The sequence below is a fragment of the Rhea americana genome, unplaced genomic scaffold (genome assembly GCF_003343005.1).
Source record: "Rhea americana isolate MKP2758 unplaced genomic scaffold, rheAme1 scaffold_582, whole genome shotgun sequence".
Lineage (NCBI taxonomy): Eukaryota > Metazoa > Chordata > Aves > Rheiformes > Rheidae > Rhea > Rhea americana.
Genome location: NW_028186737.1, coordinates 80,021 through 82,978, shown reverse-complemented (window position 1 = coordinate 82,978; position 2,958 = coordinate 80,021). Strand labels below are relative to the sequence as shown.

At 67.0% G+C, this 2,958-nt stretch overlaps 1 protein-coding gene across 1 annotated transcript in view; it reads right to left on the bottom strand.

Annotated features, from left to right (window-relative positions):
• Positions 1–1,976: 1,976 nt before the first annotated feature.
• The window catches only part of LOC146587559 (tubulin alpha-1C chain-like), a 4,091-nt gene continuing 3,109 nt past the window's right edge, over positions 1,977–2,958 (bottom strand). Inside the window, exon 4 of the mRNA XM_085319387.1 lies at positions 1,977–2,958. Within this exon, the coding sequence (XP_085175513.1) occupies positions 2,035–2,958 (924 nt within the window). The 3' untranslated portion in view covers positions 1,977–2,034.

Here is a 2,958-nt window from a genome sequence, read left to right as displayed (position 1 = left end):
AATGCGGGGCCCGGTAGTGCCAGGGGAGGAGGGGAAGGGGATGCTCGGAGATGCCTCCCCCCCCCAGGGTGCAGCGGCCAGGCAGTCCCGGGGATGCAGGGCCACCCCGTCGGGGTGCAGGGGCCAGGCAGTCCCCAGGGTGCAGGGCCACATCCCAGAAGTGTAGGGTCTCCTCCGGGGGTATGGGGCCAGGCAGTCCCGGGGTGCAGGGCTGTCCCCCCCCCCCCAAGGTGCAGGGACCGAGCAGTCCCCAGGGTGCAGGGCCACATCCCAGAGGTGTAGGGCTGCCTCCTCCAGGGGTGTGGGGCCAGGTAATCCTAGGGGTGTGGGGCTGCCCCTCCTTCCCCCCAAGGTGCAGGGACTGAGCAGTCCCCAGGGTGCAGGGCTACATCCCCAGGGTGCATGGCTGCCCCGCCCCGGGGTGCAGGGAGAGGGCCCAGGCCGTACTTGAGTGCAGGGTCTCCCCCACACACACACTATGGGGAGAGGTGCCTGGGGTACAGGGTTCCCCCTCACTGGGGGGGGACAGGGAGAGGGGCCCCACAGTGCCCAGGGTGCTGGTCTCTGCTGGATGGGGCGGGGAGGTGGGACCTGCTCCCCATTGCCCCCAGCCCCTCACACCCGGCTCATCCCAGTTCCCCGGCATGCGGAGCCCCCATCTCCACTGCGGTCCTGTCCTTCCTGGGATCCTGATCCTCACGGAGCAGGGGGAGGCAGGTCCTGCCTGCCTGGAGGGGACGTGTCCGGTCCCCGCTGCCCCGTCCTCCAGCGGGGCGCGGGGCCCGCTGTGACTCAGCTCTGCCTCCGGAGCYGTGCGCTGCAGCCCRGCTCTGCCGCCCCGGCCCCCTTCCYCTTCCCTTCCCTGGCAGCCGCTGGCGGGAGGGCGGTGCTTACCGGAAAAGCTTTGGCCTCTGCGGGGCCTCGGGGTGCCCAGAGCCGGGGCAGAGCCAGGCGCTGGGGACACGGGGGATGGGACGGTCCCACAGGGCTGTGCAGAGCACAGCACCCCAGGAGGGGTTTAGCACTCCTTTTTGGCACTAAAGCATGAAAAGCCCTTTGTAGGGCAGCACTTGGGGCCAGGCAAGGACCGTCCCCTGCAGGGAGCCGGGGGGGGGGGCAGGAAGCGCTGCAGCTCAGCGGGGGTCCCCAGACCAGGCACCTGGGAGCTGCACAGCCCCAGGGCCRCGTCGAGGAAGCTGCCGACCAGCTGCGTCTGCTGCAGCCCCTCGGGATGCCCGGCCCAGCCTGGGCTGCGCCCTGGGAGGCAATGGGGGGCCTGGCTCAGCCCCGCAGGGTGCCCAGGCTAGGGACACCCCTGCACCCCCCAGGGACTCCCCAGAGCAGGACGCTGCACCGACCCCCCAAGCCTGGCAGCCTGCAGCTGAGCCGGGCACTGTGCACGCAGGCTGCAGCAGCGCCCTGGGATAACCCTGCCTGCAGCACCCCAGCCCCACGGCCAGGCTCAGGGCCGCATCCTGCCCACACACTGCACAGCCGCCACCAGCACCCTGCCCATTACTGGAGGGCATCTGGGATCCAGCAGGTTCGGGGTGGAAGGGGGGGCTGCAGCGAGGGCACATGAGGACAAACCCTGGGGGAAGCAGACATGTCCCAGCCCCCACAGGGACAGGGCTCCAGGCACCTTCCCCCCACTCCCTGGGGACAGTCCTCCAGCCCATCGCTGCATCACCAGGACCCCCAGGGCCAGTGCARAGCCTGGGACAGCATCACAGGACTGCAGCAGACAGCTCAGCACCAGTGTAACCAGTCAGACTCTCCCAGCAGGATCCRTGCCCAAGCCAGCCAAGGGCACCTGACTCAAGCCCCCCTTCTCCATCAGCTGCCAGCTGGTGCTGGGCAGCCTTCCCGGGCAGCAGCCCCCTCCCCTGGGATGTCCCCACACACCCCACGTGGCCCYGGCCACCCGCGTCCCCACGGAGCTGGATTGTCTGCAGACAATGAGCGAGAGGCCAGAATGGGATGAGCAATTTTAATGAACAGCTTCAGCCGCTGAGCTCTCAGAGAGACAAGGCACTAGTATTCTTCCCCTTCCTCCTCACCCTCCATGCTGTCAGCTCCCACCTCCTCGTAATCCTTCTCCAGGGCGGCCATGTCCTCCCGCGCCTCYGAGAACTCCCCCTCCTCCATGCCCTCCCCCACGTACCAGTGCACGAAGGCACGCTTGGCGTACATCAGGTCAAACTTGTGGTCCAGGCGGGCCCAGGCCTCGGCGATGGCCGTCGTGTTGCTCAGCATGCACACGGCGCGCTGCACCTTGGCCAGGTCCCCGCCGGGAACCACCGTGGGCGGCTGGTAGTTGATGCCCACCTTGAAGCCTGTGGGGCACCAGTCCACAAACTGGATRSTGCGCTTGGTCTTGATGGTGGCAATGGCAGCATTGACATCTTTGGGCACCACGTCGCCACGGTACAGCAGGCAGCAGGCCATGTACTTGCCGTGGCGAGGGTCACACTTTACCATCTGGTTGGCCGGCTCAAAGCAGGCRTTGGTGATCTCYGCYACWGWGAGYTGCTCRTGGTAAGCTTTCTCAGCAGAGATGACAGGGGCATAGGTGGCCAGGGGGAAGTGGATACGRGGRTARGGCACYAGRTTGGTCTGGAACTCGGTCAGATCGACATTCAGGGCCCCATCAAAGCGCAGGGACGCTGTGATGGAGGACACGATCTGGCTGATAAGGCGGTTCAGGTTGGTGTAGGTGGGGCGCTCGATGTCCAGGTTCCTGCGGCAGATGTCGTAGATGGCCTCGTTGTCCACCATGAAGGCACAGTCGGAGTGCTCCAGGGTGGTGTGGGTGGTGAGGATGGAGTTGTAGGGCTCCACCACGGCGGTGGACACCTGTGGAGCCGGGTAGATGGAGAACTCCAGCTTGGACTTCTTGCCATAGTCGACAGAGAGGCGCTCCATGAGCAGGGAGGTGAAGCCGGAGCCGGTGCCCCC